Source organism: Rhinichthys klamathensis, unplaced genomic scaffold (genome assembly GCF_029890125.1).
Source record: "Rhinichthys klamathensis goyatoka isolate OS25496 unplaced genomic scaffold, OSU_Roscu_1.1 h1tg000850l_1, whole genome shotgun sequence".
NCBI classification, from domain to species: domain Eukaryota; kingdom Metazoa; phylum Chordata; class Actinopteri; order Cypriniformes; family Leuciscidae; genus Rhinichthys; species Rhinichthys klamathensis.
This window is the reverse complement of record NW_026607224.1, coordinates 358448-375492: the sequence shown is the minus strand read 5'-3', so window position 1 is coordinate 375492 and position 17045 is coordinate 358448. Positions and strand designations below refer to the sequence as shown.

The window sequence follows — 17045 nt, the reverse complement described above, 5'->3', positions numbered from 1 at the left end:
TTAAGGTCAACATCTCCGTAGAACAGGTCATTAAGAACACGATGTTGTTTGTAAACACAGATCCTATACTTGGTTAAGTGTGTTATTTGCGGCTGGCACTGATCTACACTTCACATTTACAAATATATAATGTTGGGTCTTGCCCTCATTATTTTGTGACCCTGAGTCCCTGATTTTCTTTTAGATTGTGTATGCAAATAATCAAACTTGAGGCATTATACATTTGCAGATTTTGCACAGGCATATTTTTAGTATGTCTTTTGAATAATTTAGCATATTGATGTTGCCTATGCAGTTCTAATATTGATACATTTTTTATTTGATTTTAAAGATTTTTTTTTGTAACAACTTTGGTATGGTCACCACTTATCTATATGTGGGTCTTGAAGCAAAATCAGTTGAGAACGATTTAATTTCGATCGATGCATTTAAGCATAAATAGACTTTGAGAAATGAGGCTGGCAATGTCCTGCCGATGCAAAAGTAACTTTGCACTCATTAACCTAGAAAGTGTGTTTATGTGTGTTTGTGCAAATGAAGCTGCCTCATTAATTTTAGGCCGGTCTATTCCTCTGTTGCATTTAATATCAGAGTTTAAACAGAACACTCTTCATCTAACATTCAAGCATGTTTTTTTTTTCAGTATGTTGGCAGCCTGGATGTCCCAAGACCCAACAGTCGCATGGAGATTGTTGCTGCTATGAGAAGAATCAGGGTAAGTCTTTCAGACACTTTCTCTCACAGACACAGACTCTTAAGTGCTGAGTAATCACTGCTGATTGGCCCACAGCAGCTGTTTTCTCAGACACGTCTTTTGCAGTGTAAGACTCATTAGCTAGGGAAAAAAACAGTCTGTTCCTCTATATTTATCTCATACTCTGCAGAGTCTGTGTGTGCTTAGTTTAGGGTGTGTACTGATAGTATTTTTGCACCTGAGGTTTCATATTTCATTCCCTGCACATTGATAAAAGAGAGATCACACACACAGACTAACAGAGACTGGGCCATAGAAAGTCTTGTTATTTCCCATGAGTGATCTCTGCGGGGTCTACAGCTAACGGAAATTGGAGATGACTGCCTTTATTTTGGTTGATTGGTCAGTTTGTGTGTGTGTGTGTGCTAGTTTTCTATATGTACTTGCCTTGTACTCACACTGAACCTTGTAATTCAGACTGAAGGCCATTTCTAAGACAAATTAAGTTGGATTTGTGGCTTGATGACAGAGAGCAGGAATTTGTGCATGTGCATGACTTGTTACCTTTAGAGCTTGTGACAGGCCTGGAGATCAAAGTGCTTCAGCTCCATTTTCATAAACCTTTCTATCCTGCTTATATGTATTAGTCTCTCTTCTCTTCTCTTCTCTTCTCTTCTCTTCTCTTCTCTTCTCTTCTCTTCTCTTCTCTTCTCTTCTCTTCTCTTCTCTTCTCTTCTCTTCTCTTCTCTTCTCTTCTCTTCTCTTCTCTTCTCTTCTCTTCTCTTCTCTTCTCTGGTTATAGTTAGAGTTAATCACAAACTCTGGATCAAACCCTGAGTTGACAGAGTTGACGTTTAATCGTTGTGAGAACCTGATCTAAACCAGGTTGGATTTGTATGGTTTTGTCATCTCTAAACGTACTCTGAAACTCATGCTTCTAGCTTCATGCATCAGGCTTTAGGGATTATGGACTTGATTGTGGGTGTAGAAAAGTGAGAGAAAGCTTATCCTTCTAGACAGGACCCAGTGATAGAGTTGTTCTGGACTTTTTAGGGGAATGTCAGTGTCAGTTTGTTTAATGTGTTTCACATGCTGACAATTTCTGGGTTAGCGGGTTTCCTTCAGAGACAAATCTAGAATTCATGCCTTTGTTGTGTGGAATTCTGCTGAAAACAACAGTAAATAATTCGTACTGACCTTCTTATACAGCCTATTTCTTTCTCTTTTCTCTCTGTAACATTTTTCCCCCTTATTAACAAGGAAATGAGCTTTCATAAATATCATTGGATGATGTTTTGTGTGACAAATCAGACCTTTAAATCAAGCCCTGATGAGCAGCTTTCCTTGCACACCTGCTGTGAATGTGTGTTCATGAAACCACAAAGTAATACTAAAAAATAGCTTATTTTATGCAATGGAGAAGTTTTCCATGACGGGGCTTAATATAAGCATGCCTGAATGAATAGTTGTTACAGCTCAAGGTTGTGTTGAGAGTTTTTGTGTTTTATTTAATGTGATGATACCGGTACCCGCTGATAGCCAGTTGCTTTAAAATGCTCCCGTGAGTGTTTGTGTTTGGGCTCTGTGGAGAGCGTCAAAGGTTTCTATTTACAACATGTTTTTGTAGCGTTGAGATTTGTAGCCAATCACAGACATAGGCTATCTGTTGAACGTCTGAACCGAATGGCCAATCAGAGGTGTTTAAGTTTTTGTTCAGCGGGTGTTTTCTATTCCCGCAAATCTTTTCATTATAACCAACAAAGCATAAACATAATGTCAAAAGAAATTCATTGCAAAACGCAGAAAGCTTCATTGAGTATAACAGGAGTTTTCAAAAGAGTGCAGCTTCAGTGATAATAATGGCAGTGATCTTTGCTTGCTTTCTGCATATAGGCTAATATACATTTTTCATGCTGCTAACAACAAATTGCAGTTTCTGGATTGAGAACTGTATTTAAATGCGCAGTGTGATGATAACTGTAGCAATGGACGGGGGAAAAAATCTGACAATGTATGTTAAATGATCTGTGCATTAAGTCTTGGAGTGTACAGGTAAATGCATTTCTATGAAATATGTTACTTAGTTGTTCTTTTTGTTACTAACTTTTCAAATCAGTCACTCAGTGACTTTTTACATGTAAATTAATTTACAGATTTTTAAAAATAGAATCATTCTAGACATTTTGTTTTATGATCTGTCTTGACAGTGATTATTTTTATTAATAAACAGGATACGTTAAAGGTGCAGTGTGTAACATTTTTGAGTATTTATACAGAAATGCAATATGACATCCATAACTATGTGTTCAGTAGTGTATAAAGAACTTACTTAATAAACCGTAATGTTTTTATTACCTTAGAATGAGGCATTTATATCTACATAGGCGCGGGAATCCCCTTCTATGAAGGTCGCCATATTGTGACGTCATGTTTCTACAGTAGCCGAACGCAAACAAACAACGCTACAGAGCGCGTTTCGTCACTACCTTGAAAGAGAAGCCGCAGGAAGCTAGAAGAAGCTAGTCATAAACACCGTGAGTAGTGACTTTTCCCTTGTCAGTGGTGTAAATATGTAGTTGGATTGTTTCATGTAACTTAATTCTTCTCCCTCGCTGTGTTATGGCTTTGCTATGTGGGGATAAATGTGCTGGTTAAGTTCGTGAGACAGCTGATTAGTAGGCTAACGTTACTCTTGTCATTGACCGTAAAACAGTTACAGGAATCACCAACCCGTCGATCTTGGAAGCATTTTAAGTCGATCGAGTTTCCAAAATCAGAGAAAAAAAGCCTATTGTGTGTGTCTAGGGGATGCGGAGGCGCGCGCGCTGTTACAATCACGTCATTTTTGCCGCACGCACCTTTGGGCTCATGCGGACGCGTCGAGTTTAAACAAGGCTTTACGCTTTAACCAGCTCAGCCACAGTAACAGCTCATATTAGCCAGCTAAACTTTTACTACCCTGTTAGAAAAAATATATAGTTGCATAGTTTCATGTGGTTCTTCTCCCTCGCTGTATTATGGGTTTGCTATGTGGGGAGAATGTGCTGGTTATGTTCGTGAGACAATCAGCTGATTACTATTATTATATTATGTATTAAGACCTTTGATCCTCACCTGAAACTTTATCCATGATGTGGTTTATAATGGACTGTGGTACAGAAACTTGGTTTACGCTGGCTATTCTCTGCCGTTTCAGATGACGATGTTTGTCCCGTTTTAGCCACCGTAGCTTCTTCGAAAGGGAGGGGTTAGCGGTGGGCTGAGCCCTTAGTGTAAACTCGCAACCGAACCGCTAGATGTCGCTAAAAATCACACACTGGACCTTTAATATTACAAACTGTTTCTTTGCATTTTTTGTGGATTTATTGTCAGTACTGAGCTCGCAGTTCACATGGGAAGGTTACTTTGTACTTTGTGTGTAGATGGCCAATTGGCCATGTTCGTCAGTCACCACCGAAGACCAATTTTGACCCAGGAAAAACCCTGGATGTAGAAGAAAGGAGACTCATCATTGGACCAGGCAACCTTCTTCCACTGCTCCAGTTCAAGCTCATTGTAGGCGCTTTCGGCAGTGGACAGGGGTCATCATAGGCACTCTGATTGTTCTGCGGCTAAGCAGGCCCATATGCAGTAGAGTGCAATGCACTGTTGAATTTGTGACACATTCCTCCCATAACATCATTGAAATTTTGTGAAGTGCCAAAGAAGACCTTCTGTTGGCTCAAATATACAATCCTTTAGAAATCGATTCTAATATGCTGATTTGATTCTAATATGCTGATTCTCCCTTTTCTTGTTTGGGACTAATTTTGCTATATTTTTTCACTTCTACATATAAAGCAAGCAGCCCTACCCACTCATAGACATGAAGATATACAGTATATGCACATGGTATTCACACTTTTCTATTGTTGAACTGTAAGCATTTTCATAACACCCAGACCTTCTGTATGTGTGCGTGAGTATAAGGCGGACGTTGAAGATTGTGTGGATCCTCCGTGGACCCTCTCTGAGGTCATTCAGTAGATACATAACTTGACAGCATTCTCTTTCTGTCTGTCCCTCTGTGATGATTGGGTGAAAGGCCAGCTTGCAGAATGTCTCTTAGGAATGCCAGTATGTGATTGACAGCTCCTTAGGTCTTATGTTATCAGAACTAAAAATAACTGGTAAGTGGTCCGTTTCCAATGAAGGAAACAACACATAACCATGTCTCTGACCTTTGCAAGTCTTTTAAGACCCTATCCCCTTTCCCCCCTCTTTCTTACGGTTACTCCGTCATTCTATCCCTTCCTTTTGGGAAACCCCATCTATTTTAACCAGGGAATACTGCAGTCTAACATAATTAAGACTTTAATTGTTTTGTGCCTTCATTTCTCAACGGATCTAATCCGTAGAATGAAGTCATGAATAGAACATAGTGCAGTGTGTGTCTTTTGAAAGATAAATAGTAATGTTATTATACACTCACCGGCCACTTTATTAGGTACCCCATGCTAGTAACGGGTTGGACCCCCTTTTGCCTTCAGAACTGCCTCAATTCTTCGTGGCATAGATTCAACAAGGTGCTGGAAGCATTCCTCAGGGAGTTTGGTCCATATTGACATGATGGCATCACACAGTTGCCGCAGATTTGTCGGCTGCACATCCATGATGCGAATCTCCCGTTCCACCACATCCCAAAGATGCTCTTTTGGGTTGAGATCTGGTGACTGTGGAGGCCATTTTAGTACAGTGAACTCATTGTCATGTTCAAGAAACCAATTTGAAATGATTAGAGCTTTGTGACATGGTGGAAGTAGCCATCAGAGGATGGGTACATGGTGGACATAAAGGGATGGACATGGTCAGAAACAATGCTCAGGTAGGCCGTGGCATTTAAACGATGCCCAATTGGCACTAAGGGGCCTAAAGTGTGCCAGGAAAACATCCCCCACACCATTACACCACCACCACCAGCCTGCACAGTGGTAACAAGGCATGATGGTTCCATGTTCTCATTCTGTTTACGCCAAATTCTGACTCTAACATCTGAATGTCTCAACAGAAATCGAGACTCATCAGACCAGGCAACATTTTTCCAGTCTTCAACTGTTCAATTTTGGTGAGCTCTTGCAAATTGTAGCCTCTTTTTCCTATTTGTAGTGGAGATGAGTGGTACCCGGTGGAGTCTTCTGCTGTTGTAGCCCATCCGCCTCAAGGTTGTGCGTGTTGTGGCTTCACAAATGCTTTGCTGCATACCTCGGTTGTAACGAGTGGTTATTTCAGTCACTGTTGCCCTTCTATCAGCTCGAACCAGTCTGGCCATTCTCCTCTGACCTCTGGCATCAACAAGGCATTTCCGCCCACAGAACTGCCGCTCACTGGATGTTTTTTCTTTTTCGGACCATTCTCTGTAAACCCTAGAGATGGTTGTGCGTGAAGATCCCAGTAGATTAGCAGTTTCTGAAATACTCAGACCAGCCCTTCTGGCACCAACAATCATGCCACGTTCAAAGTCACTCAAATCAACTTTCTTCCCCATACTGATGCTCAGTTTGAACTGCAGGAGATTGTCTTGACCATGTCTACATGCCTAAATGCACTGAGTTGCCGCCATGTGATTGGCTGCTTAGAAATTAAGTGTTAACGAGCAGTTGGACAGGTGTACCTAATAAAGTGAGTGTATATGGTGTGTATTAGGAAGTCTCTGTTATAAACTTTTAGTTCATTCCTAGGTGTGTGAAGTAGAGATAGCATTTTACAAGATTTTATATTTGACCGAATGAGAAAAGCAAACACAAGAAATATCTGTATGTAATGTAAAGGAAAAGGCTTTAGATGATGAAGCGGCTGATTTAGCCTGTATTAGTTCTGATGCATCTATGACACTCTAGAGCACATCAGTTCAGGCAAACTGCCAAATGAAAGAACGTCATTCTTTTCCCCTGTAGTGCATATTGATTTTTATATGAAAAAATGACACTATAGCAACAGCGATGTCCGGTGACCCCACACACTCACACGTTTATCTAAATGTGTTCATACCATAGACGTCTATTGTTGTTATGTAATAAAGCAATATGACATATGCTCTGCTGTCCCTCATCACCACTCACATACTCCGGTCAGAACACTGTGGACACATACCGGCAGAGTGATACAAACTTTTAAACTCTGCTTGTCCAATCGGATTAGAGGACTGGAACTAAATATTGTCATTAAATTAATTATAATGACTACATACAAACCCAATACCTCATCCTATGAGTCAGATTGTTTTCATATGTATAATTAAGATTTAGATTTATGGAATAAATCAATTTCTGAATAATTTTTCTAATTGAGGATGTCAGCTGAACGCAACCACAGGGAGGTTTTGTTAGGTTTAGCCAACTTATGGGGGGAGTTTTGTATATTTGCGCACAATTTACTTAAAACAAAGGAACAAATTAGCAAAACGTGCTGACGTGTTAGTAAATTGTGGGAACGAATTGCTAATTGGTGGCCACGATATACATATTTTTTTCCAGCATGTCATGTGCAGGGCTCCATATTTGAATATGCATTCATCTTTGTGTGTTTGTGTGTGCGCAAGTAGCCTAAAAAATGGTAACCTAAAATGTATAACATCTAATTTAACTGGTCAAGTAAAAAATATATTATTTAATATTGCTGAATTAACCTAAATACATTAATTTACACCAACAAAATTCATTTCTATTCATTAAATTAAGTTAAAAAAATCCCAGCTCTTTAATGTAACATTTGCTGGTTACCATTTTTTACAGTGTATCTTTATGCTACAATTCGCATTTGTATAGAAATTGATACATACAATATTAACAATGATCTTGATAAATGAATAGTGTACTGATCCAGAAATCATGTCTGTAGTTATTGACAATTTCCAAATCAAAACTAAAATGTAATTTAAACTAAAAATTATTTAAACAAGAATTTCAATAGCACATTGAGTTATGTTGTCCAATTTAAGTGCTCAAATGAACTTGTCATATTTAATTTGATAACTTCATTCCTACATCTGCCACTGTCAGTCACATGATTTTATAGGTCAGTGAATGAATGCATGGATACGCAAATATAAGTTAAGTATGACTCATTGGTTAAAGGGAAATGTTCACTTTGATTTCAATGAATACTAGTGTTCCTCCATAACTTAACTTATTTCATTAGAACTTCTTCATTACACCGAAATAACACTTAAAAATAAAAGTGTTCGCAGTGATGCCATAGAAGGACCATTGTTGGTTCCCTAAAGAAACCTTTCAGTTCTTATAAGAACCATGTTTTTCTTTGTGTTAAGAACATTTTAATAATCTTTCAGAGTACACTCTGGCGCATGCGCACTATCTAGTGGACTTTGTTTTCAAGCGATCAGGTCTCTCGCACATACGCTGTTATACAGACACGGACAGTACGCGTTGTACAGACAATGTGAACGGACATCTGCAGACCCTCCTTATGATAAAAAAAAATATGTCACACTTACGGTGCGTGGACTTTCGGGGAACGTGGACAGCTGAAGTACAGTATACTAAGTTTGGACTTAAGAATGAATGATGGTGTTTTACTTAAATTTAATATCATATTTCCACAGTACAAAAACTCCACATCACTTAATGAAAAATCCCATCTGGACTTCATTTATAAATAAATATGCCATTAAAAGTTTTTTCCTGGACAAAGTATTTGTAAAGGTATTTATCCATTATTTATATATAATTTATCCATTATCCATACATTGATATTAAAGGATTAGTTCACTTCAGAATTAAAAATTTCCTGATAATTTACTCACCCCCACATAATCCAAGACATTCATGTCTTTCTTTCTTCAGTAGAAAAAGAAATTAAGGTTTTTGAGGAAAACATTCCAGGCTTTTTCTCCATATAGTCGACTTCAACGTGAATCAACGAGTTGACGGTCCAAATTGCAGTTTCAATGCAGCTTCAAAGAGCTCTACACGATACCAGGCGACGAATAAGGGTCTTTGTCATAGATTGCACCCCTGTGGCTCTCTCCAATCACCGAAGGACACTGTCACCAGAGTATTGAACTTAATTTCCCATCAGCCCCGTACCTAGGTCTAATCACCTGCACAGGTGCATCCACTTCTCCCCTCTATATAATCTGCCTCCGAACTCTTAAACATTGTGAAGTCTTGTTTTGCCCCGGCTAACATTTCCGAGCATTTATTCTACTTTGATTGCATCCCTGTGTTCTGATCCTTGCCTGTTTACTGTTTCTCATCTATCGTCTGCCGCGACCTCCGCCTGGTATTGTCTATGATTCTGGATTTCCTCTGACATTCCTGTTTACTGATCTCTGTATTTTTGCCTGCCTGACTATTGCAAATGGATCCGAACGTCCCTGAGTCTGCATGGATCTCACTAGCTCCTCGGTCAGTGATGTCAACTTTACGAGCTGTTGCTGGTGGGCAGCCAGTATAGAGGCTTGAGATGAAACTTCAGAGGTAAGGCGATACATAGCTGCTGGATTCTGTGTTGGCGAAGTCTTCTGTGATGCAGACTCCGGGACGTTCGGATCCATTTGCAGTATTTAATAGAGAATAGTCAGGCAGGCAAAAATACAGAGATCAGTAAACAGGAATGTCAGAGGAAATCCAGAATCATAGACAATACCAGGCGGAGGTCGGGGCAGACGATAGACGAGAAACAGTAAACGGGCAAGGATCAGAAAACAGAAATGCAATCAAAGTAGAATAAATGCTCGGAAATGTTAGCCGGGGTAAAACAAGACTTCACAATGTTTAAGAGTTCGGTGGCAGTTTATAAAGAGGGGAGAAGTGGATGCACCTGTGCAGGTGATTAGACCTAGGTACGGGGCTGATGGGAAATTAAGTTCAATACTCTGGTGACAGTGTCCTTCGGTGATTGGAGAGAGCCACAGAGGTACGATCTATGACAGTCTTATCTAGCGAAACGGTCGCCGTTTGGGATCGTGTAGAGGTCTTTGAGGCTTCATTAAAACTGCAATTTCAGCCCCGTACCTAGGTCTAATCACCTGCACAGGTGCATCCACTTCTCCCCTCTTTATAAACTGCCACCGAACTCTTAAATTGCAGTTTTAATGAAGCCTCAAAGACCTCTACACGATCCCAAACGGTGACCTTCAACCCGTTGATTCCCGATGAAGTCCACTATATGGAGAAAAAGCCTAGAATGTTTTCCTCAAAAACCTTAATTTATTTTTGACTGAAAAAAGAAAGACATCTTGGATGACATAGGGGTGAGTAAATTATCAGGAAATTTCAATTCTGAAGTGAGCTACTCCTTTAAATAAATCTTAAATCTTCCTGTGTTCGTGTTCGATTGTGAAGCTGATGCTAATGACTGTCTTACAAAACCAGTGAGAGAATGTGAAGAGGTCAGGAGGAGAGGAGAGGAGAGGATAGGAGAGGAGCGGAAAGGAAAGATGAGGGGAGAGGACAGGGAGAAGAGAGGGAGAGGAGGTGGTAGCAGTTAGGGAGTAAGTGGTGTGTGTGTGTGTGTCTAATGGGGAGGGGGCTGATATGGGGCTACAGAGAGAATGAAAGGCTTCATTGTTGTGCAGTAGCCCATGGACAGATGCAGTGTAATGGCCTACATGCACTAGCATCCATGAGCTCAACATATCTCCCTCCAACCCATACCACAAGCTGTCATGATTCACATAGATGTGATATATCTAAATTGAGTAATTGAAATCCTCAGGACATCCACATACATTTTAATGTATGTATATTCATGGACACAGGCTTTCCACTGCATTTTGAATTCTTCATCTTAATAAATAGACATAAACAGTCTCAAAATGTTTGTGTTGTCATTTTTGTAAGTCTTAATAAAATGAATGAAGCCCTGAGTAAATCCTCCATCCCACTGCTCTCAGTTGGTGCGCTCAGCAGGGTTCCTCCCTCTTTTGCTGCTTTTCTTCTACTCTCATTCACTCCCCTCTCTCTCATACTCCCTTTCACTTCTCAGGACTATTTCTATCAGTGTTAACCAATTACGCAAGACCAGTACCCCCATATCACCATGGCAACCCCCCCCCCCCCCCCCCCCCACCATCTCTGCTGAAACATGTCCTGAGTCCTGAAACTTTAAGGGTGTTTGAGCATCTAAAACATTTGGCCAAACTCCACCCACACAAACATACCACACTTTTAACGTTCACCTACATTCACTGGCATGCTGAAACAAACACACTCTATCTGAACTTCACTATCTGTTGGGTTTTAGTTTGTTTGTTTTGTGATTGAGAAAACTGCCTCAGGGTTTGAGTAAAAGAAATGGAAAGAGAAAGAGAGAGGTGGTTGCTCTACTTGAGGGAGATTGTTTATCTCTCTCTCTCTATAGGAGTGTCTCTCATTCCCTGTTTCTGCTCCTGTCATTTCTCCTCTTCTTGTGTTTCCTTTCACTCCTCCTATTCCCTGATCTACGCTCTCTTTGCTTCTTTCTTTCATTTCTACTTTGTCACGGAAAGCCATTTGGCCTTTATTTGTGTGTGTGCGTGTATAAGAGAGAGACAGAGAGGGGAAGTGCGTGTGTCTGTAATAGTCTGTTAGGATGTCGTTGCTGAGTAAATTGAAAATGGCATATAAGTGTTTGTGTGAGTCATTTTATGAAATTGGTGATTTGTTCATTTTGGAAAGGAGATTTTTAAAGCAAATTTCTGCCAGATGTTAAGTTCTAATAAGACACTGAACAGATGCAGGTAATTTGCACCTACATCTCTCTTCTCTCTCTCTTCGAGATAATTAATTCAAATAAATGCTATAATTTATTTAAGTAAATGTAATCTTATGCACTACTTTATCTCTGTCTGATTCAAAGTAGGCAGAATGCTAGATTTAACGAGTCATAACTGACGAAAATAACTATTTCAGTTATTTCAACCCTTCCGGTCAAATATTGCACTGCAAACATCAATAACAGCTTTAAGTTGTCAATGCTGGCAAATGACAATGGTATAAGCGGGAAAGTCCATGGCTACCTGTGCATTAAACAATTTAAATGCACTTCACGTCGGGTGGATCTTTGCCTCCACATCGTGTGTTAAAATTGTTTAATGCACAACTAGTCATGGATTATACTTAATTCAGTATACCAATGTGGAAACCAATTCACATTTTTTCATGGCGAGGTTTTAATGCTAAGAATTTATATAATAATTTGTATGGCTGGCTGTACAGTATGGTTACACGGTATTCCAGTAGGCCTACTGGAAAAATATCAGTGTAGGCTATATTATATTTCAAATAGTACAATATCATGATTTTGATACTTTCGGTACTTGATACGCTGCTGTTCTGAAGTTCACCGCTATGCACCAGTGTGTTACACAAACTGATTTAAAAAATGTGACAACAAGATGGGATAAACAGATTGTCATAATACTGGGTGTGTGCGTAGGCAGACAAAGACTCAGAAGAAGAATATAATTCCAAAACAAAATGTAATAAATCCACACAGGCAAGATAATCCAATAAAGGCAGAGAAACACGCCTAATGCGAACATGACCGAACAGAGAATGAATGTGAAGGTTCAACTTATATAGCAAACACAAACGAGACCAGCATGGCCAGCATGATAGACGCTCTGGACTGTCACTGTCCCAAACGGGCCAATGCTGAATCATCACGAAAGTTTATTATTTGCAAGTTTATTATTTGCATGTTTTTAAGCCCTGACAATTTAAATATTCAAGCACAAGAAGATGGCCCGAATGAAATGATAGGATGTCATACCAGGATGCCAAGCTTCACGCAACACTCGCACAGACATCACAACTCATCAGCGTGTTCACATTGCTAGAGTCACCGAGCGAGAATGGCAGACAAACAACATCCACCTTTTACAGTTCCTCCTAAACCAAAACAAAAAGTTTACAAAACCCCTTTGAGTTCTAACAATAACTGTAAATAGGCTAAGTTGCATTTGTTACATTTGTCATTATTGTAATGTTATGTTCTTTGTTCTGCAATGCTGTCTCACTGGGGAATGAGACATGAGGGAATTTGAAAGCATTGTGTTCCACCCTCCATTAAAGGGTTAGTTCACCCCAAAATGAAAATTCTGTCAGTACTCACTCTCATGTTGTTCCAACCCCGTAAGACTTTCGTTCATCTTCGGAACACAAATTAAGATATTTTTGATTAAATCTGAGAGCTGGATCACTCCTCCATAGGCTTCTTAAAGGGATCGAAACTGGCCGGCCCAGAAAAGTTTAAGACATCGTTAAAATAGTCCAAGTGACTACTGTGGCTCAATCTTAAGTTTATCAAGCGACGAGAATACTTTTTGTAAAAAAAAAAAAAAAAAAAAAAAAAAAAAAGACTTTATTCAACTATTCATTTCCTTCTCTGTGGGCCGTGAGATTTCACATAGTGGAACTGCGCAAAGCTTCTGTGTTGCACGTCACACGTAGGCTCACTATTGGCCGACGCTGGTCATGTGTGTGATGCGTGTGACGTACAACTTAGAAGCGCTGCGCAGTTACACTACGTGAACTATCTCGAGGCCAACAGAGAAGGAAATGAATAGTTGAATAAAGTCGTTATTTTTGTTTGTTTTTTGCGCACAAAAAGTATTCTCGTCACTTGATAAACTTAAGATTGAGCCACTGTAGTCACTTGGACTATTTTAACAATGTCTTTAACTTTTCTGGGCCGGCCAGTTTCGATCCCTTAAGAAGCCTATGGAGGAGTGATCCAGCTCTCAGATTTAATAAAAAATATCTTAATTTGTGTTCCGAAGATGAACGAAAGTCTTACGGGGTTGGAACAACATGAGGGTGAGTAATTACTGACAGAATTTTCATTTTGGGGTGAACTAACCCTTTAACGGTGTCTCTCGTGACACTTTGCAGAGTCTGCTCTGGCTGGGCACGTTCATGTTTTGAAGAAGGCATGGCTTTGGGAAGCTCTCTGAAGGGAGGGTTTTTGTTTTATTTTTTTATTTCTTTCGAAGCTAGCTTGCTATTGTTTGCCTCTACAAAACTGCACACTCTAGTTTTTATTTAAAAATAGACATTTTTTATTGCATTGTAAATGTCTTTCCTGTCACTTTTGATTCACTTAATGCAGCCCTGCTCACTAAAAGTATTAATTTCTCTCCAAAAAATATTCTTCCTGATGCAAACTTTTGAAGGGTAGTGTATATAAAATGTTTTTGACCTTGTTATTTAACAAAGATCTGCCCTTAATCTATAAAATCATAATCCTTTATATTTAATCTTTGCACAATGGACATATGACATGGACGCTTGAGTGTTGACATTGTTGTTCAAACACAAATGCAGACGTGCACATGGGACAGATGGTGCCCTCATACTTTGGCCCTGTTTTTTGAGTTGTCCTTCTGTGTGGACATATGTCCAAACACCACACTACATTAAACAGAAAGAAACATGTCATTTTGAACTGTGCAAACCTGTTTCTGTGCTGTTTATACACATGCAGTCCAGGTCATTCACTGATGGGTCTGAAATTCTGACAATATGTTGTTAGGCTCAAACTAATTCTTGACTAACATGGATTTTTCTAAGACCAATTCTCTTTCTCTTCATTTCTATCACATTTACACATACACATTTGCACACATGAACTCACCTCTCCAGCTAACAGGGAATGTTCTCTTCTTTTTTAGTTGGTCTGTTTTTTTGTTGTTGTTTTTACAAATTAAATATTATAAATTATGTGTTTCAAATGATTCAGAGAACATTTAAATGTAGCATTCCCATAATGTTTGCAAATTGATCAAACGGATTGAACCCTCTGGGGTTTGACAAACGCGGTTGTGCATTTTGTTGGATTTTTTTCCACATAGCAGCAAAATAGACTTAAAATACTCCTTAATTTATGGTCATACAGACTTAAGAAATATGAAAAAATAAACTGTTAAATGTCTACTTTTTTATGTGCCCACTTACAATCAAAACAAAACTTTGTGGTTTTGTAAAATAAAGAAAATAAACAGGGTATGCTTTCCGCACGTCTCTAAACTTAAACAAAACTCAGCGAATACTAGTCACACAGGTAAGAGCAATATATCTTTATTATCATTTAAGTGTTTATTTTGAAATGATCTAATTCAAAACGAAAACAAATATTCTCTGTTTATGTAATCTGTATGAAAAGAGAGAGATGTCAGTTGTTCTCATGGCAACTCATTATCTGCTAATGTGAATACACCTACTGAGAACGCGTGCTATTGAAACGCAAATGATCTGAGGCGATCCATGCAAACCTGTCAACGCCCAAATCAACTCGATAAAACACACCAAGTTTAATCAGATTCATGTGCTTTACATCGTCTTGCAACGCTGTGAGGAATAATAATATAATCCTGGAAAAATTTACCTCAGAAGTGCTGGTTTCGGTTTCATTTCGAGGAGCAACGGATCCAGCTGAGGATTGTGAATAGTACGTTCTTTATTCTTAAGGGCTTTGTTCTACTCGCAATATAGTGTATGTAAACCGCAAAAAGACAGTTTAAATTTGAATCGCGTGTCTATGTGTGAATGAACGGCACAGATGCGCGCTGTTGTTTACTACAGGCACTTACAACAAGCTATTTTTACATGAACATGAACATCTACTAGTTTAGCTTTTCCCTTACTATACTGAGATGAGTAAAAATCGACTGAAATATGTTGAAATAAAATGTCTTTGTATAAGCAACGCATTAAACTGCAAATTAACATTTATATGCACTATATTAATATATCATAAAAACTGTATGTTACAGACGAAATATAAATGTTTAGACAAGATTTCGTTACTAGTTTTGGATAGATTATGAAGTTTTTACAGTAAAATAGACTACCGTCACATCAAATAAGCCTTTGTTCGCCATTTTCTGCTCATATGTTAAATATAGGCCTATAGTATGGGATGTTTTGTCACAAATAAAGTAGGTACAGTATATTGAATTATCAACTAAGATGATATTATAGTGTCTGTTCCAATTCAAACTAATGAATCCTTAACTTTGAAATACGTATGATAAAATGTATGTTTTTTACAAAGAAAGATTGCACTTGAAATATTGTTTAAATTGTCATTGTTGTTGATTTACATGTGAAAACTATTTAAAGGGGTCATATAATGGTACATGCACTTTTACAAGTTGATTGTACTGAAATTTGTGTTGGCAGTGCCTGTACACAACCATCATAAAATGAAAAAAATCCATCCAGTGTTTTTGTTTTAATCTCCTTATATGTTTTCCCCTGTCTAAAATCGAGACGTTCGACCGTGTGACGTCACACGGTCGGAAGCCCCTCCCACGATTGTTGATTGACAGCAGCGTTTCAACACAGACCCGCCCTCGCTCATGAGTGATCTGTCAATCATAGTCTGCGTGGACCGGCGCGGTCATTGTTGATATGCTGGAGCACTGTCTATGAGCAGAATGGCGTCTAAGCGATTGTGGTGTTCTGTTCCTGCGCACCCCCTTCTATGTCCCAACCGGGTTGGCACACCCCCAATCCCCACTTAAAAAAAAAAAATAAACGCAACAAAGCTTTGTTTTATCGCCATATAAAGACTCATGTTTAATCATGCGCAAATAACCACATCAACAAAGTTTCAATATAATGCAACAAAGCTACACTCAAGCTTCCACTTTTAACCCTTTCGTAAGTTTCAAATATTCTAACTGACCCCCCCAGCGTGAGTTTTTCAAGGCGACTGTTATTTAGTCACTTTAATGTTGTCCGTAAACTTGTCACTTTAAAGGTGCCCTAGAATGTTTTTTTTTATTATTTTATAATGTTTCCTGGGTTACCCTTATAATGTTAGTATGTTTTTTAGATAAAAAATATTCATAATTTAGAAATAAATGGCATTTTTCCTAGCCTGCTTTTAGCCTCTGATTTGAACACTCTGTTTGAAGGGGCGTGTCTGCTGTGGGATTCAGTGTAACCGCGGCCACTGCTGTGATTGGCTGACATGCTTGCATATGAAATAGCAACGCATTACATGTGAAACTCTCTCCCGAATACTTTTACTACTGCTATTATACGTTTTTACTATAACAGCTATCGAGATTAACGAATCGTGAGATGTTTTTAAAGTATTTAGATCTATTCCCATCACATAAAATGTTGCTGTGATGAGCATTGAGCAGATGACAGTGTTGATCGCGAGAATGAAGATCTTATCATTGCAAAGCAGTTTCTGCACTCTCTCTGCTTTCACCAATGCAAACACGATGATGTAAATACAGTAAGAGCTTCGTTGTGCAGTACCGTGCGTCATTGATTTCATAACGAGTTTGGCAAGTGTCCAGATAAACTCGCGCTGTGTGGAAAGATTGTTCTTTGATCGCTTTCTGTATATA

At 38.9% G+C, this 17045-nt stretch overlaps 1 protein-coding gene across 4 annotated transcripts in view; it reads left to right on the top strand.

The window, feature by feature from the left end:
• Positions 1–17045, top strand: part of si:dkey-34e4.1 (carboxyl-terminal PDZ ligand of neuronal nitric oxide synthase protein) — a 75625-nt gene that overhangs the window by 2204 nt on the left and 56376 nt on the right. For all 4 annotated transcript variants that reach the window (XR_008805913.1, XM_056243841.1, XM_056243840.1 and 1 more), the window contains exon 2: positions 644–715. Coding sequence is in view for 3 of the 4 variants with exons in the window: in XM_056243841.1 (XP_056099816.1) it covers positions 644–715 (72 nt within the window). In the remaining variant the exon portion in view is untranslated. The remainder of the gene's footprint in view (positions 1–643; positions 716–17045) is intronic.